Source organism: Pongo abelii, chromosome 18 (assembly GCF_028885655.2).
Source record: "Pongo abelii isolate AG06213 chromosome 18, NHGRI_mPonAbe1-v2.0_pri, whole genome shotgun sequence".
NCBI lineage: Eukaryota > Metazoa > Chordata > Mammalia > Primates > Hominidae > Pongo > Pongo abelii.
Window position 1 is genome coordinate 21,519,034 of NC_072003.2, and position 24,119 is coordinate 21,543,152.

At 44.2% G+C, this 24,119-nt stretch overlaps 2 protein-coding genes and 1 long non-coding RNA gene across 7 annotated transcripts in view; 2 read left to right on the forward strand and 1 right to left on the reverse strand.

Moving 5' to 3' along the window:
- TMC7 (transmembrane channel like 7) overlaps positions 1-4,070 on the forward strand; it is a 78,766-nt gene extending 74,696 nt beyond the window's left edge. For all 3 annotated transcript variants that reach the window (XM_024241417.3, XM_024241418.3, XM_054534808.2), the window contains one exon: positions 1,920-4,070. In XM_024241417.3, coding sequence (XP_024097185.2) covers positions 1,920-1,985 — 66 coding nt within the window. In that variant the 3' untranslated portion in view covers positions 1,986-4,070. The remainder of the gene's footprint in view (positions 1-1,919) is intronic.
- LOC103892640 (uncharacterized) lies at positions 2,896-8,952 on the reverse strand. Its single transcript, XR_008514840.1, has 2 exons — positions 8,817-8,952; positions 2,896-3,037 (listed from the first exon to the last, which is right to left on the reverse strand). It is a non-coding gene; the product is annotated as an uncharacterized LOC103892640 (long non-coding RNA).
- Positions 8,853-24,119, forward strand: COQ7 (coenzyme Q7, hydroxylase). Of its 3 annotated transcripts, XR_008514839.2 has the most exons (7): positions 8,853-9,001; positions 13,205-13,383; positions 15,201-15,315; positions 17,008-17,147; positions 18,591-18,659; positions 19,367-23,794; positions 23,959-24,119. XR_008514839.2 is itself a non-coding variant. In XM_002826169.5 (6 exons), exons 1-6 carry the CDS (start codon positions 8,929-8,931, stop codon positions 19,442-19,444), a joined length of 654 nt encoding a protein of 217 aa, XP_002826215.1. In that variant the 5' UTR covers positions 8,853-8,928; the 3' UTR covers positions 19,445-24,119. The 3 variants fall into 3 exon arrangements, 2 of the variants coding, with proteins under 2 accessions (XP_002826215.1, XP_054390784.1); XM_002826169.5 differs by having other exon boundaries at positions 19,367-24,119; XM_054534809.2 differs by lacking the exon at positions 8,853-9,001 and adding an exon at positions 9,275-9,499 and having other exon boundaries at positions 19,367-24,119.

Sequence of the window (24,119 nt, forward strand, 5' to 3'; positions counted from 1 at the left end):
GAGGTGGAGGTTGCAGTGAGCTGAGATTGCGCTATTGCACTCCAGCCTGGGCGACACAGTGAGACTCCATCTTAAAAATAAAAATAAAAAAAGATGTGTATTAAGTACCTACTCTGTGCCTTGTACTGTGCTGGGTGCTGGGACACTTTGGTGAACAAGAGACAAAACTGCTGGGTAGTTAATAAGATAAATACTGATTAATTATAGCTTCTATGAAGACAATAAAAACAAGGGAGAGTGACGAGTGGGCTATCAGTTACTGCAGATGCGGCTGTAGAAGGTTTCTTTGAGGAGGTGATTTTTTTTCATTTTTTTATTCAGGATGGGGACTCACTCTCTTGCCCAGGCTGGAGTGCAATTGTGTGGTCATAGCTCACAGCAGCCTCAAACTCTTGGGCTCAAGCCATCCTCCCACCTTAGCCTCCCAAGTAGCTGGGACTACAGGTGTGCATCACCATGTCTGGCTAATTTTTAAATTTTTTATAGACATGAGGTCTCCCTATGTTGCCCAGGCTGGTCTTGAACTCCTGGGCTCAAGTGATCGTCCCCTCTCAGTTCCCCAAAGTGCTGGAATTACAGGCATGAGCCACTATGCCTGGACCCTAGCTGAGACTTGAATAATAGAGAGAGGAGGCCATTATCTGAGGTCCTATTTAAGGATGAGAGTAAGAGGCAAAGAGCACAGTGAGGAAATGAGCCAGGCACTTCAGGGGGACAGGAGGGAGGGGACGGTGTGGCCACAGGGTGGTGAGTGATGGGAAGAGGCAAGGTGATATTGTAATAGCAGCCAGAGTCATCAAGTCACAGTGCCTTGAGGGCTCTGTTAAGAGTTTTATTCTGAGTGGGATGGGAAGCCGCTGAAGGGTTTGTAAGAGTCTACTGTGCATTTTTTTTTTTTTTTTTGAGACAGAGTCTTGCTCTGTCACCCAGTCTGGAGTGCAGTGCCGCAGTTTCAGCTCACTGCAACCTCCAAGTCCCGGGTTCAATCGATTTTCCTGCCTTAGCCTCCCAAGTAGCTGGGATTACAGGCACCCACCATCACAACCGGATAACTTTTGTATTTTTAGTAGAGAAGGGGTTTCACCATGATGGCCAGTCTTTTTTTTTTTTCCTTTGAGACAGGGTCTCACTCTGTCGCCCAGGCTGGAGTGCAGTGGTGTGATCTCAGTTCACTGCAACCTCCACCTCCCGGGTTCAAGCAATTCTCCTGCCTCAGCCTCCCAAGTAGCTGGGACTACTAGCTAGGTGTGCGCCACCTTGCCTGGCTAATTTTTTTTTTTTCTTTTTTTGAGATGGAATTTCGCTCTTATTGCCCAGGCTGGAGTGCAATGATGTGACCTCTGCTCACTGCAACCTCCGCCTCCCGGGTTCAAGCGATTCTCCTGCCTCAGCCTCCTGAGTAGCTGGGATTACAGGCACTCGCCACCACGACCGGCTAATTTTTTGTATTTTTAGTAGAGACGGGGTTTCAGGGTTTCAGGGTTTTACCATGTTGGCCAGGCTGGTCTCGAACTCCTGATCTCAGGTGGTCCATCTGCCTCGGCCTCCCAAAGTGCTGGGATTACAGGCGTGAGCCACCTCACCCAGCCTAATTTTTGTATTTTTAGTAGAGATGGGGTTTCACCACGTTGGTCAGGCTGGTCTCAAACTTCTGACCTCAGGTGATCCACCGGCCTCGGCCTCCCATAGTGCTGGGATTACAGGCGTGAGCCACCATGTCTGGCTGTACTGTGCATTTTTTTAAAAAAAGGATCGGCTGCTTTGTGGACAAGGGGCTGTGGAGCAGACACAATGACAGACCAGATGAGAGGCCATTACAATAGTCCAGTGGTTAGAATCCTCAGCCCTCAGTCTGGTAGGTAATGATGGTATTTGTTTCCAAATATATTAAATGTACATGTGAACTTATTATTTTTTAGGAAAGTCGTGACAAGCGCTACCTAATCCAGAAACTAACAGAAGCCCAAAGGGACACGAGGAACTAACTAGACTGAGTGTGAAGATGGTGCTGCCTGTTGCTTCTAAGCTGACCTAGTGATTCTGCTGAGCCTACAGAGTCTACCTGGGTTTTGAGTGGACATTTAAAAATATATTTTTCTGGAGTTTAGGCTTTTCCATACATGCAGATGTGTTTACCTAACCCAGCCCTTAATTAGGGCTTCAGTGACTTAGAAAAGCAGGGGAAACCCAAGCGTTTGCCTGTGGACCGGCCACTCTGTGACGACTCTACCAAAAACCAACAAGCCGTTCAAGCTTTTACAAGAATGAAAGAGCAGAGACGGTAGTTTAGTATTTGAGCCACAAGTTTATGTGCACAAGTGTTTTGGGATGTGGACTGAAGCTCAGCCTGTTAATCAGACCAGCCCATGAGTGTATAACAAACAGAATTGGAGGCTGGTTTCTTAAACACACACATCCACATTTCTTAGGGTTGTTTTCCTGTGCTTACAATTTTTAATGCACGTGCCTTTATTTCACAAAACATGTGGCTGGGTGCAGTGGCTCACGCCTGTTATCCCAACACTTTGGGAGGCCAAGGTAGGCGGATCACCTGAGTTGGGGAGTTCAAGACCAGCCTGACCAACGTGGAGAAACTCCATCTCCACTAAAATACAAAATTAGCTGGGTGTGGTGGCACATGCCTGTAATATCAGCTACTCAGGAGGCTGAGGCAGGAGAATTGCTTGAACCCAGGAGGCGGAGTTTGCAGTGAGCTGAGATCACACCATTGCACTCCAGCCTGGGCAAAAAGAGCAAAACTCTGCCTAAAAAAAAAATGTAGAATATCTCTTAAGATTTCCGTTATGGTAAAAACCATATGCAATAAATACCTCATTGTAAGCTTACCCAAAATTGATAGATGTGAACCTTTTAACAGAAGAACAGAAGTTTAAGTTATTGTTTAAGGTAATCAGTTTTCATTTTAATATCTTTGAGACCTTTTTCAAAGGACTGTAGTTTTGTAATGGACTTTTCAAGCCTTCCTTCCATTGTTTTTCTTCCTTTCACTGGCTCCACACGTTTCCTGGGGAGTAGCCTGGAATTTAAAGTTGGGTGCAGGTTTTAGAAAGCTGTTGCTGTTAACACTAATTCTCCCCGGCCATCTCCACTCCACTACTCAAAAATGCCTGACTCCTCGCTCAGAGGAGCAAAGATATCTTCTCGTCCCTTTCTTACAGCCATTTTCTTGCTTTTCCACAAAGATATTATTTAAAGTGGGATATTTTTGTAACTGGGATACCAATGAGCTTTTCGGTCTTTTCCTGACTTGTTAAGGTTTATGGGTTTCTAAAGCTAATAACTATAGCCATACCACTCTGAACACGCCTGATCTCGTCTAAATCTAATAACTGGTGTCATGGAATTTTGAGTAACCAAAGATTCATTCCAGTCTCACTTAAAAAAATAAATTCTGCTGGGCACAGTGGCTCATGCCTGCAATCCCAGCACTTTGGGAGTCCAAGGCGGGCAGATCACTTGAAGTCAGAAGTTTGAGACCAGCCTGGTCAACGTGGCAAGACCCTGTCTCTACTAAAAGTACAAAAATTAGCCGGGCATGGTGGCGTGTGCCTGTAATCCCAGCTACTTGGGAGGCTGAGGCACGAGAATCACTTGAACCTGGGAGGTGAAAGCTGCAGTGAGCGAGATCGTGCCACTACTCCAGCCTAGGTGACAGAGGGAGACCCTATCTCAAAAGAAAAGATAGGTGAAAAGAAAAAAAAAAGTTGTAATTGTAAACATTTCTGCCCAGTGCCTTTATATTTATATAACATTTTCACTGTGACCAGGCTTGATGATATTCAAGTTTTCTATTTGTGTGTGTGTGTGATGAACACAACGAAAACGTACTGCCTTTTTTTCCTATTATAAAAGTGATACTGAAATATGCTAATTAATATATTAATTTTAGTTAAATGCTGCTAATATGCATACCTCTTACTTGAAGGTTTTTATATGTTTTGATAACTTTAATAACTTCAGGTGATGTCTGTATAATTTTTAAAGTGCAGCTCTCTCTAACAAATATGCCTTACAACTCCTGATTAAACGGCGTCTTGAAGGTTTTAAAATGTGATCATGTATACTGGAATTCAAAGAGGCTTCTTGTCAGCCGTCAAGTGATGACGGAAAACTGTAACAGTTTGTAAAGTTCCTCTTTGCTTTTTCCTAAAATGAGAGAGAAGAAAGAAGTGTTTAATGTAGTCCTCAGATGAGTGCTTTTAAAGCTCCTTGGCTCTGTTGAAGCCAAGGAGGGGTGTATGTGTGTAACTGCCCAACTGGTTCATTTTGCCCACTGCCTGGATACAGCCCATTCATCAAGACAGAGGAATTGCAACAGAGAAAGAGTTTGATACATGCAGAGCTGGCTAAACAGGAGACCAGAATATTATTATTACTCAAATCAGTCTCCCTGAAATTTTGGAAAGTGTGTGTGTGTGTGTGTGTGTGTGTGTGTGTGTGTGTTGAAGTCTTGCTCTTGTTGCCTAGGCTGGAAAGTGTGTGTGTGTGTGTGTGTGTGTGTTGAAGTCTTGCTCTTGTTGCCTAGGCTGGAAAGTGTGTGTGTGTGTGTGTGTGTGTGTGTGTGTGTGTGTGATGAAGTCTTGCTCTTGTTGCCTAGGCTGGAGTTTGGAAACTGTGTGCGTGTGTGTGATGAAGTCTTGCTCTTGTTGCCTAGGCTGGAGTGCAGTGGGGCGATATTGGCTCACCGCAACTACACCTCCCAGGTTCAAGCGATTTTCCTGCCTCAGGCTCCTGAGTAGCTGGGATTACAGGCATGCGCCACTACACCCAGCTAATTTTGTATTTTAGTAGAGACACGGTTTCTCCATGTTGGTCAGGCTGGTCTCAAACTCCTGACCTCAGGTGGTCCACCTGCCTCTGTAATCCGGTGGGATTACAGGCATGAGCCACCATGCCCGGCCGTGTATTTTTTTTTTTTTTTAATATGTAGTCTCTATTGCCCAGGCTGGAGTGCAGTAGTGAGATCTCGGCTCACTGCAAGCTCTGCCTCCCGGGTTCACACCATTCTCCTGCCTCAGCCTCCCAAGTAGCTGGGACTACAGGCGCCCACCACCACGCCCGGCTAATTTTTTGTATTTTTAATAGAGATGGGGTTTAGCCAGGATGGTCTCGATCTCCTGACCTTGTGATCTGCCTGCCTTGGCCTCCCAAAGTGCTGGGATTACAGGCGTGAGCCACCGTGCCCGGCCGTGTGTTTTTTTTTTTGTTTTTTTTTTTGAGATGTAGTCTCACTCTATTGCCCAGGCTGGAGTGCAGTAGTGTGATCTCGGCTCACTGCAAACTGGGTTCAAGTGATTCTCCTGCCTCAGCCTCCCAAGTAGCTGGGACTACAGGTGTGCACCACCATGCCCAGCTAATTTTTGTACTTTTAATAGAGATGGGGTTTTGCCCTGTTGGCCAGGCTGGTCTTGACTGCTGACCTCAAGTGATCCTTCCACTTCGGCCTTCCAAAGTCTGGGATTACAGGGGTGAGCCACCGTGCCTGGCTGAAACTAGTTTTTTTAATGGATAATTTGGTGGGTAGGGGGATGGAATTAAGGAATAGTATGCATTTTTGTTTTTTAAATTTTGTTTTGCCATTATAAAAATACTTGTTTTTTATAGCAAATACAGAGAACACCAAAAGCAACAGAGAAAAAAACTTAAAAAGCACCATTTATGGGCACCCACTGTTAATCTTGGCAAAATTCCTTTTAAGATAGAAAGTACATGACTTTTTAATGATTGCCATTCTAACTGGTGTGAGATGGTATCTCATTGTGGTTTTGATTTGCATTTCTCTGATGGCCAGTGATGGTGAGCATTTTTTCATGTGTTTTTTGGCTGCATAAATGTCTTCTTTTGAGAAGTGTCTGTTCATGTCCTTCGCCCACTTTTTGATGGGGTTGTTTGTTTTTTTCTTGTAAATTTGTTGGAGTTCATTGTAGATTCTGGATATTAGCCCTTTGTCAGATGAGTTGGTTGCGAAAATGTTCTCCCATTTTGTAGGAAACAACAGGTGCTGGAGAGGATGTGGAGAAATAGGAACACTTTTACACTGTTGGTGGGACTGTAAACTAGTTCAACCCTTGTGGAAGTCAGTGTGGCGATTCCTCAGGGATCTAGAACTAGAAATTCCATTCGACCCAGCCATCCCATTACTGGGTATATACCCAAAGGACTATAAATCATGCTGCTATAAAGACACATGCACACGTATGTTTATTGCCGCATTATTCACAATAGCAAAGACTTGGAACCAACCCAAATGTCCAACAATGATAGACTGGATTAAGAAAATGTGGCACATATACACCATGGAATACTATGCAGCCATAAAAAATGATGAGTTCACGTCCTTTGTAGGGACATGGATGAAACTGGAAATCATCATTCTCAGTAAACTATCGCAAGAACAAAAAACCAAACACCGCATATTGTCACTCATAGGTGGGAATTGAACAATGAGAACACATGGACACAGGAAGGGGAACATCACACTTCAGGGACTGTTGTGGGGTGGGGGGAGGGGGGAGGGATAGCATTGGGAGATATACCTAATGCTAGATGACAAGTTGGTGGGTGCAGCGCACCAGCATGGCACATGTATACATATGTAACTTACCTGCACATTGCACACATGTACCATAAAACCTAAAGTATAATAATGATAATAATAATAATAATAATAAAAGAAAGAAAGAAAAAAAAAAAGATAGAAAGTACAGAGGGAGGGAAGTAGGACAGAAAAAGAAGGAAAGAACTTTGGTATTCTCATTTCTTTTTCACTTAATATGTGTTTTCTTGAAGAATCTAAAGATAGTGTTTCTCCTGTTATTAAAAGCTCTTTACAAACATTTCAATGGGCTACATAACATCATACAGTTGGATTTTTTTTTTTTTTTTTGAACCAGAGTCTAGGTCTATCACCTAGGCTGGAGTGCAGTGGAGTGATCACGGCTCAGTGCAGCCTCCTGGGCTCAAGTGATCCTTTTAGCCTCACAAGTAGGTGGGATCAGAGGCACACACCACCATGCCTGACTAATTTTTAAAATTTTTTGTAGAGATGGGATCTCACTATGTTGCCCAGGCTGGTCTTGAACTCCTGGGCTCAAGTGATCCTCTCGCCTCAGTCTCCCAAAGTGTTGGGATTACAGGCGTGAGCCACTGCACTCGGACATAATGTTTTGATATTCAATTGTTGCTTAACATTTTGTTTCCAAATTTTCCCAGTAATAAATAATGGGCACATCTATAAATCTTTGTCAACATTTTTTCTCCTTAGAAACAGAGACCTAGGCCAGGCACGGCGGCTCACGCCTATAATCCCAGCACTTTGGGAGGACAAGGTGGGAAGATCACTTGAGGTCAGGAATTTGAGACCAGCCTGGCCAACACAGCGAAACCCAGTCTCAGCTGGGCGTGGTGGTGTGTGTACCTGTAATCCCATCTACTTGGGAGGCTGAGGCAGGAGAATCGCTTGAACCCGGGAGGCAGAGGTTCCAGTGAGCTAAGATCTCCCCACTGCAATCCAGCCTGTGCGACAGAGTGAAACTCCGTCTAAAAAGAACAAAAAAAACAAAACAAAAAAGGAAACAAGAGACCTAGAAGTGGGGTTACAGCAAAGGTTTTGAACATTTTAAGGCTTTTGAGAACCAGATTCAGACACTCAGTAGTTTTACATGAGAATGCTACAACATCCTCACTAAGTAGTATTTGGGTTCATCATAATTTTAAATTATTTTGGTGTGTCAATTTGAACACTAGAGTGATATAAAAACAACTAAAAACTTGAATTCAATAATTTTACAATTGTATGGCATCTTAAAATATTTTATAGTAAACTTGGATAAAGTATATAAATAATCCAAGGGTGTAAAGTAGAAAGTGAAAGCTCCCTTCTCCCAGTTCCAGCCCCGATGTTGCCAATATTAAACGTTGTATATCCTTGCAGACATGCATCTTTGATTTTTGCCCTCATGTACATTACTCATTTAAAAATTATTTCGTTGAGTAGATTCCTAAGACTGCTGTATTATATGATCTTTTTAAAGTATGTTGCTAAATTTCCCCTCCCCCAAAAATTCCAATTTGCACAAATATACATGCATACATGCACACAATACATTAAGGTGGATACCAAGGATAAAACATGTTCTCTGTAGAAAAATCTGAAAATAGAGAAAAGGACCGGGAAGAAGTTTAAAGTTGGCTTTCAGTCCACCAATAGAGATAACACTATATAACACGATTAACCATGTGGTGCATGTAATTTATATATACATATAATTTTATTTATTTATTTATTTATTTATTTTTCAGACAGGGCCCAGGCTAGACTGCAGTGGCAGAATCACGGCTGACTGCAGCCTCGAGCTACTGGGCTCAAGCTATCCCCCCACCTCAGCTTCCCGAGTAGCTGGGACTACAGGTGTGCTCCACCAGACCCGGCTAATTTTTAAAACTGTTTGTAGAGGCGGGGTCTCGCTATGTTGCCCAGGCTTACTATTTTAAGGTAGATGTAGGATATAAATAAAAAAAAAATCTCCTTCCACGTAGGTAAAGCAGGAAATACCGTGCCTTGTTAATAAGTAATTCCCTCATGATCCTTTTTCCTAGGAACTTGGGTGAGAAATCATAACCTTGTCCTGATCTTTTTAAACAGCAATTTAGCATTTTCATCTCCCTAGCAACCCAAGGCGCCTTGGCTTCCTTCGTCTCCCGAGTGATTGACAGTGACCCCACCCAATATAATCTTTTTATTTGTCGTATCTAACCAATCTAACCCCTAGCACGAGGCTAGGGGGCGTTCCCACCGGTGCGCGGGCGAGCTGCGCCTTCCTTACGTCTGCTTGCGTCATCAGTCCGAGTCAAGGGCACTATTGGCCAGTTCCGTTCAACAAAGTGGTTGCATTTTTTGTCCCGGCAATGAGTTGCGCCCGGGCGGCGGCGGCTCCCTGCCTTTGGCAGCTGCGCCCGGGGGTCCGGCGGTTCCTCTCAGGTAAAGGGAGGCGCGCAGTCACAGTCCTGCGCCGGGCTAGCGAGCTAGGGAATTTTCGCTTGAGGTTTGGGTCGAAGAGGTCACGGGGGAGAGGTTCGTAACGTCACAGGCCTGCGACGGAGCGCGACTGCGTGACTTCAGCCTCCGGGGCGCTGGCGGGCGGGGCGGGGCGGGGCCTGTAGTTAGCGGCGAGAGTGACAGGAGGACGGGGGTGGTTTCGGCAGTGACGCCTGGGGAGTGACGCAATTGCACACCTGTGCAGTGATGTCACGGCGGGTGCGGCCAGCGTTCCGAGTCCAGGGCAGTTGGCGACACTGAAAATTCAGCGTCTCCGGGAGTCTCTCTCTTTGTAGTCTTTGCCCAGGGCCATGCCAGGCGAAGGGTAGCCCGACGACCAGCAGCCTCCGCTACTTCCGGGCGCTCGCTAGAAATACAGATTCTCGGGCCCCACCCTGACCTACTTGGTCGGTATCTGTGCTCTGTGAACAGGACCTTCAGGTGATCTGCATGCACTGCAGACTTTGAGAGCCATCAGTGTAGTAAAAGGAACATCGAATTTAGAGTAGAGAGACATGGTTTTGGACCCTGGTTCCTGCTTTCCTTGTTTCATCTGTGCTGCCTTAGAAAATTGTCATGAGCCCGGGCGCGGTGGCTCTGGCCTTTAATCTCAGCACTTTGGGAGGCCGAGGCTGGAGGATCACCTGAGGTCAGGAGTTTGAGACCAGCCTGGCCAACATGGTGAAACCCCGCCTCTACTAAAAATACAAAAATTTGCCGGGCATGATGGCAGGTTCCTGTAATCCCGGCTACTCGGGAGGCTGAGACAGGAGAATCGCTTGAACCCGGGAGGCAGAGATTGCATTGAGGCGAGATTGCACCACTGCATTGCAACCTGGGCGTCAGAGCGAGACTTTGTCTCCCCCGCGGGAAAAAAAAAAAAAAAATTCATGAAGTCGTTTTCTCAACGTTAAATTACCGTGTACCGCTTTCGGGATTTTTGTCTAATGGCAGTACTGCTTGAACTTTTGATTACTAGATGTGTTTTTTTGTATAGCTATGTCCCATTTAAAAATTAAATTAATTTCCTTGAAACAAAATCCTTATGGTGAATGGGAAGCCAGTGACACTTGCCACAAATGGATGAGTAATCATTAAAAAAAAACAAACTGAAATTAAAAAGTTATGAAATTGTATTAAATACTGTCTTTCTGTTACAAAGGGGAAATTAGCAAGTGTTGGGAAAGTGTTAAGGCTATACCAGCTGTAGATGGAGTTATCTTCCTTAATGAAAGAGATTGCAAGAGAATTTAAAAGAGTACCCCTTACTACATGGGGTTATTTGCTGCATATCCATAAACCACTTAATATTTTTTAGGTACCACACTGGCATGTTTCATACTTTGGGAAAATATGGACATAAAGTGATGCATTTGAGAGCTTCTAGTACCGAGCCTCAATTTTATTTTAAAGTATGTGGTAATGCAGGCAAAACTCCGAGGGTTGTTGAATGTGAATTTTAATGCTGCTCTGTTCAGCCAGTGAGCATAAGAGAATAAGATTCATTTCTGTTTATAGTTACTTTGCTTCTTATATCTTATTTTATCTTCATAACTCAGTAAGAAAATTTTATTATTGTATGTTTTCCCTTAAAAAGGAAAGAGCCTGATTATTGCCTTTTTTTTTTTTTTTTTTTTTTTTTTTTGAGGCAGAGTCTTGCTTTGTCACCCAGGCTGGAGTGCAGTGGTGTGATCTCAGCTCACTGCAACCTCCGCCTCCTGGGTTCAAGCGATTCTCCTGCCTCAGACTCCCGAGTAGCTGAGGCTGCATGCAAGCACCACCATGCCTGGCTAATTTTTCAATTTTTGGTAGAGACGGGGTTTCACCGTGATGACCAGGCTGGTCTCAAACTCCTGACCTCAAGTGATTCTCCCTCCTTGGCTTCCCAAAGTGCTGGGATTACAGGCGTGAGTCGCCGCATCCAGCTAATGATTACTGCCAATTTTATATGTAAGAAATGTCGATCCTGATTTTCCCAAGACTAGTGTTAGAGATGGGACACATGTTTTCTGTTTCTTTTTTTCTTTTTTTGAGACAGAGTCTCACTCTGTCACCCAGGCTGGAGTGTAATGGTATGATCTCAGCTCACTGCAACCTTTGCCTACTGGGTTTAAGTAATTGTTCTACCTCAGCCTCCTGAGTAGCTGGGACTACAGGCGCGTGCCACGATGCCTGGCTAATTTTTATATTTTTGGTAGAGATGGGGTTTCACCATTTTGGCCAGGCTGGTCTTGAACTCCTGGTCTCAAGCAATCCACCTGCCTCAGCTTCCTAAAGTGCTGGGATTACAGGCATGAGCCACCACACCCGGCCTATGCAGTCTCTTGAGTCAGATATGCTCAGTGAGATGGAGGGGATCATGGCGAGGAGTAGACCAAAGCTGGGTCATTATGCTTCAGAATTTAGGTCCACGCTTCTTTGTTAAAAGTGTGACATTTACAACCCCATCTGGTAGAAGATTTCAAGTTCAGAGCCACCCCAAATTTCACCAACCCACCTCACTACCTCGTGTCCAAAGCACTCAAGCCTTTGTCATGAAAGAACCACATATGTATCCAAAATGAATTTTTTCCACATACTCGCTGGCTGTTGAAGTTAGCCTAAATGAAAAGAAGTTTGCATAAAAGACATGGTAGTCACGGCTAAGAGCCCTAAAACATTACAAAGTGATACCAATGCTGGCTGGGCGCAGTGGCTCACGCCTGTAATCCCAGCACTTTGGGAAGCCAAGATGGGAAGATTGCTTGAGCTCAGGAGTTCGAGACCAGCCTGGGCAACATGGTGAAACCCTGTCTCTACTAAAAATACAAAAATGTAGCTGGGCATGGTGGCGCCTGCCTGTAGTCCTAGCTACTCTGGAGTCCTAGCTGCTCTAGAGGCTGAAACAGGAGAATTGCCTGAGTCTGAAAGGTGGAGTTTGCGGTGAGCCGAGATCGCGCCTCTGTACTCCAGCCTGGGCGATACAGTCAGAGTCTGTCTCAAAAAAAAAAGTGATACCAGTGCAGATCGAAGCTACCATTACAAACTAAATGACCCCTAGGTCTCTATTTTCCGTATCTGCAAAATTAGGTGAATACACCTTACACACCTAAGAATGCTGCAAAACTCCTCTCTGGCAGGGAAAAAAACCTTTTGAGTTACTCTAATATAAGGCTCAGAGAATATAATTAAGGTGTTAAGGTTAGGAGATTTATTTTTAAAGATAAAGTATAATCTGTCATGAAGAATTTACATTTTGAAGATGAGAGTTCATTTGAATTGATTTTGGACCATAATGAAGTGAAATCTAGGCTCCAAGGCTAGTCTCAAAATCGAATGCCCAAGGGTGTGGGGTTTTTAAATTTTTTTTTTTTTTTTTTTTTTGGTTGTTTTTACACAGAGTCTCACTCTGTTGCCCAGGCTGGAGTGCAGTGGCATGATCTTGGCTCACTGCAATCTCTGCCTCCCGGTTTCAAGCTATTCTCCTGCCTCAGCCTCCTGAGGAGCTGGGATTAAAGGCACGTGCCAACACACCCAGCTAATTTTTGTATTTTTGGTAGAGATGGGGTTTCACCATGTTGGCGAGGCTGGTCTCAAACTCCTGACCTCAGGTGATCCATTCTCCTTGGCTTCCCAAAGTGTTAGGATTACAGGTGTGAGCCACCGCACCCGGACAGGTGTGGATTTTAAGAGAACTTAGTCTGTGGTTCTCAGCCTTGGCTGAAGAGAAGACTTATGCACAGAGCTTCTAAACAATATCAGTTCAGAGAGCCCCCTCCTAGAGATTGATTGGGGAAGAGCACGGTGTTTTTGAAAGCTCTGTACGGGCCTCTACTGTACAGCCTGGGCTGGGGTGAAGCGGGCCAGAGGGCCGGTGAACTGGAGAACCATGCCCATCTAGAAGCGGTTGCCATGTTAACTGCCTGGTAAGAAGGTAGGCTCAGCATTTCCAGATCTTCGTATACTTAAAGCGAAACCAGAAATCCAGATCTTTAGGTAAAATCCTGTGTTTTAACACTGTAGGTTAAACAGAGTCCATTTATGGGCACGCCTGGCCCATGGGGAGCTGATTTGTGACCTCCATCCCAAAGTGCCCTTTCTTCTGTCTGTAAAAGGAACATCTGGATTTTACCTGAGCGTAACGAAGAATAAACACTTGCATTTCAGCTTATGGAAGAAGGATCAGTGTCAGATTTCGCAGTTCAGGAATGACTTTAGACAATATCAATCGGGCAGCTGTGGATCGAATAATCCGGGTGGATCATGCAGGTGAATATGGAGCAAACCGCATCTATGCCGGGCAGATGGCCGTCCTGGGTCGGACCAGCGTCGGGCCAGTCATTCAGGTGGGTGCTTCTTCATCTCCCTCACCCTGGTCTACTGAATGAGCAGATCCAAAGGCCTTCAAGTAATGAATCATGGGAGGTCAAGCGTTCCCTAGGGAGATGCTGTTGTCTCCAGGAGAGCGAAGGTTGGTTCTTGGTGGAGAGATGGGGAGCAAAAAGCATATTGTTCTTTTTATGGATAAAGCACAGAGAGACATCTAGTACATAGACAGGTATGCGGTATATCTTTGGTATCAGTACTCCATGGCGGGGGCAGGCAATAATGAAAAAAGGTTGAGAATCGCTCAGCACAGCAGTCAACTGTGCTGAGAGGTTGCAGCCCTGCCCCCTGCCGTGCTGGAGGAGATATTATATCCCAAGAGGCCATGGGAGGACCTGGAATTTGTAGTTACACAGACCTGGTTCACATTTTGGCTCTCTTGCACCTCCTACCTGTGCGACCTTGAGGATGGCACAAGACTTCTCTGGGTTTCCATTTCCATATCTGCAAAATGGCCTTATAATGGCCTGGGTTTGGGTAAGGAACCAGGCCTGGCCCATAAAGGTCAAGTTAGTACAAGTTAAATGGCCTGCCCTGAACCCTTGGGCAAGCTACTTAGCCTCTCTGTGCTTCAGTTTCTTGTGTATACTGGGGCAGTCATAGTGTGTCCTTCACAGGGATTGTGTGGATTGAATGAATTGCTTGCATAAAGCTATTTGATGGCCCCTGGCACTTAGGAAGTGCCATCTAAGTGTTAGCTGCAGCTAGCATTCTCCCTTTTTCCTCTGATGTAAATAATATTCAGGGCCGGGTGTGGTGGCTCACGCCTGTAATCCCAGCACTTTGGGAGGCCGAGGCCGATGGATTGCTTGAGCCCAGGAGTTTGAGACCAGCTTGGGCAAGGTGATGAGACCCCGTCTCTACAAAAAATACAAAAATTAGCTGGGTGCAATGGCTCACACCTGTAATCCCAGCACTTTGGGAAGCTGTGGCGAGTGGATCACCTGAGGTTAGGAGTTTCAGATCAGCCTGGCCAACAAGGCAAAACCCTGTCTCTACTAAAAATACAAAACAAATCACCCAGGCGTGGTGGTACATGCCTGTAGTCCCAGCTGCTCGGGAGGCTGAGGCAGGAGAATCACTCGAACCTGGGAGGCAGAGGTTGCAGTGAGCTGAGATCACACCACTGCACTCCAGCCTGGGCAACAGAGTGAGACTCTGTCTCAAAAAAACAAAAAAAACCGCACACACACAACCAAATTAGCCAGGTGTAGTGGCATGTGACTGTAATCCCAGCTAATTTGAGAGGCCGAGGTAGGAGGATCGCTTGAGCCTGGAGGTTGAGGCTGCGGTGAGCCATGAGCTTGCTACTGCACTACAGTCTGGGTGACATAGTGAGATCCTGTCTGGAAACAAACAAACCACAACAACAACAAGATGATACTATTCTAGTAATCTGGAAGGAAATTACACAACAGCTGATGTTCTGCCTTCCTGACTTTGAAATGGGTTAAACATGTCATTTCTTATGTGTGTGGACCCTTGTCATTTACTAGGCACATTGTGGGCCTGAGAGACTTCTGCTGCAACCATGGCTCATGGCAGTCTTACCTGGAATTGAGATAATAGACTGTTTTGTATTCTTGGCACTCTCTTCTGTTTGTCACAGATTCCCTTAGTCTGATGTTTTACTCTTTCCATTGATGTTTTGAGGGGGATGCGGGAGACAGCAGTTCCGTCATTTTCTCTGTTTCTGCTTTGCTCCCTGTATGCTGCTTGGATGAGTGGGAGGCCTCTACGGAATGCTTGCATGTCTTTATTTTTATGTTTCTTGCAGAAAATGTGGGATCAAGAAAAGGACCATTTGAAAAAGTTCAATGAATTGATGGTTACGTTCAGGGTCCGGCCGACAGTTCTGATGCCCTTTTGGAATGTGCTGGGGTTTGCACTGGGTACGTGTCTCTCTAGAAGAGCTTATGCAAGCTTGGGGATCTAAGATGATTAAATCCTTCAGGTATCATGTTCACAATTCTTGCTGTGTCCTCTTATGACCTCATTCTGTTTACTTCATATTTTTCCAAAGTTAAATTGACTGCCTTTTTGTGTGTGTGGCTTAAATTTATTTAAGATAGAATCTTAATGTCAGTACTTTAAAAAAAGAAGGCCGGGTGCGGTGGCTCACACCTGTAATCCCAGCACTTTGGGAGGCCGAGGCGGGCAGATCATGAGGTCAGGAGTTCGAGACCAGCCTGACCAACGTGGTGAAACCCCCGACTCTATTAAAAATACAAAAATTAGCCGGGCATGGTGGCGCGTGCCTGTAATCCCAGCTACTTGGGAGGCTGAGGCGGGAGAATCGCTTGAACCTGGGAGGTAGAGGTTGCAGTGAGCCAAGATCGGCCCACTGCACTCCAGCCTGGGTGACAGAGTGAGACTCTGTCTCAAAAAAAACCCCAAAAAAACAAAAAACAAAAAAAACAGAGCCAGGGTTTCACTCTGTTGCCCAGGCTGGAGTGCAGTGGTATAGTCATAGCTCACTGAAGCCTCAAACTCTTGGGTTCAAGTGATCCTCCCACCTAAGCCTCTGAGCCTGAGTAGCTTGGACTACTGGCGCATGCCACCACGCACAGCTCTATTTTTTTGTAGAGATGAGGTCTCGTTATGTTACCTAGGCTGGTCTCAAACTCCTGGCCTCAAGCCATCCTCCCTCTCTGGCCTCCACGAAGTGCTAGGATTACAGGCGTGAGGCACCGCACCTGGCCTAATGTCAGTATTATAAATAGAAAATACGGTAAAAATAAACAACAGAGAAAAAAAGCTAGTAGAATTCAGTTGCAGCCAAATACTGTTCCCTGACAAAGATTCTCAACCTGAGATCTGTTCAGTCTTTTAAAAAACGGAGAAGCATAAATGGTATAAAAGATCAAAGATATACTCACCCCAAATGCGGACTTTCTCTTGGCCACGGTCAGGATAGAACAGCATTGAAAAGAGAATGGCTTTTCTTACTGTGTAATTCCAGGTTTAACACTGGGATCCAATCTCTCCTAAAACAGTGCTTCTCCCTTAGGGGGAGTTTGCCCCCCTGATGAGGACATGTGGCAATACCTAGGGACATATTTTTTTTTTTTTTTTTTTGAGATGGAGTCTCGCTCTGTCACCCACGCTGAAGTGCAGTGGCGTGATCTTGGCTCACTGCAACCTCCGCCTCCCGGCTTCAAGCAATTATCCTGCCTCAGCCTCCCAAGTAGCTGGGATCACAGGCGCCCACCACCACACCAACTAATTTTTGTATTTTTAGTAGAGACAGGGTTTCACCATGTTAGCCAGGTTAGTCTCGAACTCCTGACCTCAGGTGATCCGCCCGCCTCGGCCTCCCAAAGTGCTGGGATTACAGGCGTGATCCCTCGCGCCCAGCCCTCGGGACAGTTTTGGTTGTCAAAACTTAGTTGGCACTGCTGGCATCTAGTTCGTAGAGGTCAGAGATGCAGTTAAATATCCTACCATGCATGGGACAGCCCCTGTCACAAAGAATGACCCAGACCGATGTCTGGTGCAGAGGTTGAGAAGCCCTGGCCACAGGTGATCTCCACTACCGGTCATATCTGTCTCTTACTTTTCTGGTCTGGGTTTAACAATCCCAGGGGCGGGGACCGCCTTGCTCGGGAAGGAAGGTGCAATGGCCTGCACCGTGGCGGTGGAAGAGAGCATAGCACATCACTACAACAACCAGATCAGGACGCTGATGGAGGAGGACCCGGAAAAATACGAGGAACTTCTTCAGGTATTTATCCGTGCTCTAGAACGGGGCTGCTCAAGGAGGAAAAGGGCAGATAGCAATCGTGTAAGAGGAAAACATATTAGAGATTGTTAGGGGATGATGGGGATTTAGAGGCTTAGGTCAGTGCCTCAGTTTAAAGGTGAGCAAACTGACGAACAGAGAGGTGAACCCATCTGCCCTGGCCATACAGCACAGACAGAGCTGGGACTAGAACCCTTGTCTCCTTTGTCTTTTTTCTTTTTATTTAGAGATGAGGTCTTGCTTCGTTGCCCAGGCTGGAGTACAGTGGCACAGTCATAGCTCACTGCATCTTCAAACTCTTGGGTTCAAGTGATCCTCCTGCCTCAGCCTCCCGAGTAGCTATGGGACTACATACATAGCCACCACGCACAGCTAATTTTTTTTTTTTTTTTTTTTTTTTTTAAGAGATGGGGTCTCACTATGTTTTCCAGGCTGGTCTTGAACTCCCAGGCTCCAGTAGTCCTCTCTCCTCAGCTTCCCAAAATGCTAGAATTGTAGGCATGAGCCACCACATCCGGCCAGAACCCTTGTCTCTTGAGCCCTGTCCTGTTCACTTATTTTATTTTTAATTTTTAAAATTTTTTGTAGAGACAGTCTGTCTCTATGTTGTCCAGATTGATCTTGAATTCCTGGGCTCAAGTGATCCTCCTGCCTCGGCCTCCCAAAGTGCTGAGATTACAGGTGTGAGCCACACCACCTGGTGCTGTTCACTTTTTTTTTTTTTTTTTTTTTGAGATGGAGTCTCACTCTGTCCCCGAGGCTGGAGTGCAGTGGTCTCCGACTGCACTGCAGCCTCCGCCTCCCGGGTTCCAGCGATTCTCCTGCCTCGGCGTCCCAGGTAGCTAGGAATACAGACATGCACCACCACGCCCAGCTAATTTTTGTATTTTTAGTAGAGACGGGGTTTCACCATGTTGGCCAGGCTGGTCTGGAACTCCTGACCTCAGGTGATCCTCCTGCCTTGGCCTCCCAAAGTGCTGGGATTACAGGCGTGAGCCACCGTGCCCGGCTCACTTCTTTATCATTGGTAGATTCTGAGCAGATGCTGTGAGCAGGAACCCTTTAGATTGAATAAATGAATAGATATCCTGAGATAATTTTCCACAGCAAATAAGGGAACTGTTTAGTTTTTTAGAGTCTAAATCTGAGGTTGGCAAACCATGGCCTGTGGCCAGCCACCTGTTTCTTTAAATAAACTTTTATTGGAACACAAGCATGTCCATTTGTTTGCATGTCTCCAGCTGCTTTTCTGGTTACAGTGGCAGAGCTGGGTAGTTGCGACTAAGTATTTACTCTCTAGCCCTTTAGAAGAAAAGCTGGCCTCCCTGTCTTAGGCCATAATAAGAGGCTTTAGCCTCCAAAATGAAATGGAACAGCAGGAGAGTTGGAAGGCTAACTTGCTTCGGTGTCTTTTTATTTCACCAGCTGATAAAGAAATTTCGGGATGAAGAGCTTGAGCACCATGACATAGGCCTCGACCATGATGCAGAATTGGTAGGGCCCTACTGTTACCTGTTCTGCTTTGGGACTCCTTATTTGGGAGGCTGAAGGGGCAGGAGGTTTCTGTTGCCAGAAAAATACATTTTAAAGTGACAGCCAAAGGGAGAGAAAACCAATGACATTGCTTTGACAAAAAGCAAGCAAACGCATTATTGCTCCAGACTGGGAATCTCCTTTCTTGCTTTATCCCTTCTCCTTTTCCCCAGGAGCTTTTTTTTTTTTTTTCTTTTCAGACACAGTCTCACTCTGTCTCCCATGCTGGAGTGCAGTGGTGCAGTCTTGGCTCACTGCAGCCTCCTTCCGGGTTCAAGCAATTCTGCCTCAGCCTCCCGAGTAGCTGGGATGACAGGTGCATGCCACCATGCCCGGCTAATTTTTGTATTTTTTATTTTTAGTAGAGACCGAGTTTTCACTTTGTTGGCCAGGCTGGTCTCGAACTCCTGACCTCAGGTGAGCTGCCTGCCTTGGCCTCCCAGGAGCTTGTTTTCCTTTCCTGTGAGAATCTGGATGACTCCAATGCTTTGGCAGTAGTAGCAGAGGCATTCCGACCTTTTGAATAGCTTTCTTTGAAACTAAAATAAATTGTTCCTTAGATCTATTTCTTATCCAGAGAAATCCAAAGCCTGCCCTGCCAGCCCTGAATCTTACAACCAAAAATGAGCACGTAACATGTTTCTTTGTTTGCTTATTGTTTTTAACAGGCTCCAGCCTATGCCGTCCTGAAGAGCATTATCCAGGCCGGATGCAGAGTGGCGATATATTTGTCAGAAAGATTATAAAGTGTGTCCAGTTTTGCCTGTCTATAAAAGATGATAGTAGTTTACCAGGTGACATTTGCAGAGAAACAAATGTACAGTTATCTTTGTACTTTTGTACAATGTGAATTTTGTTAATAAATTATAAGGTTTTTGTTTTTGTTTTTTTTTTTTTAAACTCTGCAGTGTTGATTTTTCTCTGGGTTGTTTTTTCTGCCATGAGACCAACAGGTCACCAGCCTTGTTCAAGTTACAGCAAACGAAGCTGGGCCTTGTTTGGTCTCATACTTAATTTTCTTTTATATACGTGTTTTTCTTTTACATGCATATATATATATATATATATATTTTTTTTTTTTTGGAGACAGGGCCTCGCTGTTTTGCCCAGGCTGGGTCACAACTCACTGCAGCCTCGACCTCCCAGCCTCAAGCAATCCACCCACGTCAGCCTTCCAAGTAGCTGGGACTGCAGGTGTGCACCACCACACCTGGCTAATTCTATTTTTTTGTAGAGGCGAAGTCTCACTGTGTCGCCAGGCTGGTCTCTAACTCCTGGGCTCAGTGATCCTCCCGTTTCGACTTCCCAAAGTGCTGGGATTACAGGTGTGAGCCACTTCACCAGGCTCATTTTCTCCTAAAACATCAAGGACAAATCATTAATAATGTAACAGGAATCTTTAGGAGAAAAAACAATTTGGTTTACTGATAACAAAAGATAATTGGAAACATGAGAGTATTTGAGGTTGGCCACGCGGAACTGTGAAGTCCATCAGTAAGTCAAAGATCATCGTTTCTGTTTTGAATTGTGGGTGATAATGGGTGGGAGAGTGCTACAGTCTGTATGTCCGTGTCTCCCTAGAATTCATACGATGAAATCTTCACTCTCAAGTTGATAGAAGGTGGGGCCCTTGGAAAGTGTGAGGTCATGAGAGTGGAGCCCTCATGAGTGGGATTAGTACCTTATGAAAGGCCCTAGAGAGATACCTCATCCTCTCCATAGTGTGAGACTTCAAGGGCAAGTGTGAGACTTCTCTGAGGAAGCAGACCCTTCACAAGCAAAATCAACCAGCACTTTGATCACGGACTTCCCAGCCTCTAGGACTTGAGCAATAAATATTTGATGTTTATAAGCCACCCAGACTGTGGTATTTTGTTATAGCAGCCTGAACAGACTAAGACGGGGGTGTTGCCTCCATCAAAGAATATACTAAGTTGTGGATTATTTGTGAAGTTGAATTACAGTCTTTTCCTTAAGGTCTTTTACCACCTCCCCCGCAAAAAAACCCCCAAAACTGATTCAAATATTCATACTTTAATGAAATATTTTATAATTTGCAAATTTGTAAGTAATTTATGAAAAACCTACATCAGTGGATCTCCTCTCTGGCTGCCCATTAGAATGTCCTGTGGAGATTAAACTTTTTTTTTTCAGTTTATGGACCAAGAGTTTTGATTTATTTAGGGTGGAGTTCAGGATCAGAATGGTTTCAGAAGCTCCCAGGTGATTCTGGTGTGAGTTGGAGCTGCAAGCCCCTGAGCTAGATTATAAGATGCTTGTGGGAAAGAACCACATTTTAGGAATTTGCCTCCCACCCAGTGCCCTGCATTTAATCAGCATCTGATGACTTGGCAGGACTTGCCCCACCAGAGTCTGGCTTTGAAGGGTAGTGGACACCAGGATCATTTGGATTAATCCTCTGCCACCTCTCTCTTTTCCTCAACCAAGAGTGAATTTATGTAATTGAGTGAAAGTCTACGAATCATAATTGTAATAAATTAAGGCTGGGCGTTTGTTTGAAATTAGATAAGATAAAGCCAAAGGTTTGAACAAGTTGTGGATAGTTTGTAAAAATTAATCTTACAAAATAAATGCTCTGTGTGAACACATTGATTACATTCAAAAGGGTATTATTTGGTTTTTCTGTATATTGAACCTTGAAATAAAAGCACAGCAAGGTTTTCTTAAGGCACTGATCTGCTCTTTAACAAGAATTTGTAAAGGGTTATAAAATGTTTACAAGAATCTCACCTCATGGTCAAACTAGTGAAGATTGGATAGATTTATCTATAAGGTATTATTAAAAATTGAGGAGGACATTAATAGTAGACTGATGCAAGGATGAAATTTGACTCTGTCTTGAGCAAGATTTTTATGTAATAGTAAAGGATAATGAAAGATTTTTGTTTGCCTTGCAAATAAACTACCAAAAAAAGAAGGGAAAGGCAATAGACAAATTGTTTGGAAAGTTGTCTTCTCTTTTAATGAGTAAAGGTTTTGTGCCTTTTAAAAAAGTTTTTGAGTCATCATTTTGGCTAATGATAACCTGGAATTCTATTTTATAATATCAAGTGTTTTAAACCTTTAACATGTTTAGTAGGCTTCCCCAAATCAAACTTTAGCTTCAGAGTTGTCTTTTTTGACCCCTAACTTTTGGATGCCACAGAGCGCCCCTGGATTATTTGACATGTTTAATTACATGGGATTGCCAAAATAAAAATAATGTTTAATCTTATTCGGGTTACATTTTAGTGAATAACATTAATATATGTTCCAAAATTGTATGAGATTTCTAAAATTCTAATATCTGAGTATATGATATCAATTATAATTAGGGTTATTATGTTAAGTTATTGTAAACCACAGAAATAACGAAATTTCTTTGTCAATCGTGTTTTTGACTGTGACTGTCTAAAGACATCTTGTCATTCACAGACAATTGTAGTCTTGTTTTGATCCTCTTCAAAAGATGGTTTATAATCAGCTGTAGAACTTAGGTGCTCTTAAATGCAGATTTCCAATATCTTTAGATGGCGATATTAGAATAAAGGAAAAACATTCAGGACTCATGAAGAGCTGAAATATTCATGAATATCAAGCAGAACAAGAGTTAACTGAATGGGCTGAACTAATAGAAAACAGGTAATCTGTTTAACTTTTTGCTTAAAACTGCTGATGTTTTGTTTTTCAGAGTCAAGAAACTTATTTTGAGCTATTTACAGCTTTTAACAATTGAGTAAGGTGTACTCCTGTGAACAAAATTTGGAGCGTATTTGTTTCTCTGCTGGTTTCTCTAGAATTTGGAAACTATTTGTGAGTATTCTTCTGGCAATGTAGTTATTTGCATAAGTGCAACAAGAATCCATTTTCTTTTGCAACAGGACACAATTGGAGAAACTGGTTGTTTTACCAGTTTCTGATAGAAGGGTGTGCTTCCCTTTAGGGAATCAAGCTTGACTTGCAGAGCCAAAAAAAAGGAGAAACCGGCCTCATACCTTGTCTACACAGTCCTTGTACAGGGCTCGTAACCTGTGATGAGTAAAGAATGTCACTTTCTAACAGGTCCAGGAGCCCCAAGTTATCTTGGGACCTCAAGAAGAGAGGAATTTACCCAACTCGTAGGTATTTGAGAGTACAAACCCATTGCTGGGCTTGACTTTAAAAAGTCTTTTCTGATATGCCTTATGGAACAGAATTCCATCAGAGCCAATTTTAAAAGCATATGTGAAAAATAATTATTCTTGCTGTACTTTATACAAATAATCAGGCCAAGTATAAGACTAAAGTTTATTTTGTAAACAATCCTATTATGATTTGTTTTTAACAGAAATGAAGACTGGAGAGAGAAAAGTTGTTTTAAAACTTATCACACTTGTCATTAAATTCTAGTTTTATTAGTTGTTTTTAAGTTTTTGTCTGTATTTTAGACTAACCCTGCTTATTCTGTGAACCAACCAGTGATCTCTGGCTGAAGCTCAGAAGAAACAAGGGATGGTTAATATAGAAATCTGGATCAATATTCTAGTTCTGGGCAACTGTCCTGCAAATTCTGCCAGGTGATAGGGGGTAAATGAGGTGCCCGTAACCTGGAGGTTTCTTTGGGAAAATAAGACCAGGGAAGCTAACCAAAGCCAAGCTCCATGTACCCAAATTTTAGCAGACGTAACTCTAGCCACAAGTTACCTGGGCGTGTTGGCAGCCTCAGGATTTTTGAGCTATTGTTACCCCCTTGTTTTGTTTTGATACATGTCTTCTAATAACCTGGTTTGTCTCTTCTCACCTAGAGGTCATCAAACTCCAAATGGTCATGCAACCAGAATCTCAGATGATGGCCCCTTTTACCAGGGACCCTTAGATAGGCCTCTGAGTGAGCTCTGACTGCCATTTTCCCAAAACAGCGCCCCCTGTCAGCAGGAAGCAGTTAAGAGTGATCATCGTCCTTATCCTAACGGCAATTAGGTATACCTCTTGAGACGGGAGAATGATAGCAGCAGGAGGCAGTCACATGCCTATGCAGATAGGAGTGGGTCCCTGGTGAAACCTGACCCTCAAACCAAAGACAATTTAAAGCCTGAAAGCCAAACTACAAGTCCCAGGTAAATCCACAGACTGGATTGAGAACTGGTCTTCTTGTCTGGTGTGCTTTCCTCTGATTGATCCCCACCCTTCACCTATTTTACATATATCTACCCTTCCTTGTTTTTTCACACTGTTGTGCTCAACTTTTGTGCCTTTGTTTTAACCTTTTTTGCATACTCAGAAACCAATCAGCATGCACTTCTCCATTCTGAGCCCATAAAAGCCCTGGACCCAGCCACACTGGGGGAGAGACCACCCAACATCAGGTGGGGGACCACCACCCTTGTGTCCCCTGTCTGCTGAGAGCTGTTCCATCACTCAATAAAATTCGTTTTCATCCTC